Genomic DNA, 512 nt, shown 5'->3' with positions numbered 1-512 from the left:
CCCCCCCCCCCCGTACCACGCGTTCCCGCTGCTGCTGCTTCTCTGTCTGCAGCTCCGGGTCGGCCTCTTGCCCCTCGTACACCGCCAGCGCCTGCTTCAGGGCCACCACCACGAACGCCGTGAGCGAGACGCCCCCCTGGTGCCCCCCGATGCCACCCTGGGGGGAGAGAATGGGGGTGAGCGTGCGAGGCACACGTGCAAGGGACGCCCTGCGGGCACCAGCCGACACTGGTAGCGGTGAGTTCCACAGGTGCACGGCCTGGTGCCTCAGTGGTATCACCTGCCCCCCACTACCCTGGGGCTTGGGGGTCTGGGGGGTGGGAGTCAGGGCACAGATCTAAGTGTGAAAACCGGAGTGTGCCAGGCAGGGAGGGGCATGGGCCACCCCGAGTGCAGGCTGTGAGCGTGAAGGGGACCACATCTAGACACGCCTGGTGAGGGTGCAAATCCGAGCACGCACGGCCGGAAGGGGCGCACCGCTTAGTGCCAGGGGCAGGATACAATGGTGAACG

General features: G+C 67.8%; 1 protein-coding gene across 1 annotated transcript in view; it reads right to left on the bottom strand.

The window, feature by feature from the left end:
* LOC112123310 (complement C4-like) overlaps positions 1 to 310 on the bottom strand; it is a gene marked incomplete at both ends in the record, with an annotated part of 2,583 nt that extends 2,273 nt beyond the window's left edge. Inside the window, one exon of the mRNA XM_029913992.1 lies at positions 17 to 310. Coding sequence (XP_029769852.1) covers positions 17 to 310 — 294 coding nt within the window. The remainder of the gene's footprint in view (positions 1 to 16) is intronic.
* Positions 311 to 512: the final 202 nt, after the last annotated feature.

The sequence above is a fragment of the Terrapene carolina genome, unplaced genomic scaffold, assembly GCF_002925995.2.
Source record: "Terrapene carolina triunguis isolate 2854851 unplaced genomic scaffold, T_m_triunguis-2.0 Scaffold24279, whole genome shotgun sequence".
Taxonomy (NCBI): Eukaryota; Metazoa; Chordata; order Testudines; family Emydidae; genus Terrapene; species Terrapene triunguis.
This window is presented reverse-complemented; position numbering and strand designations above follow the sequence as displayed.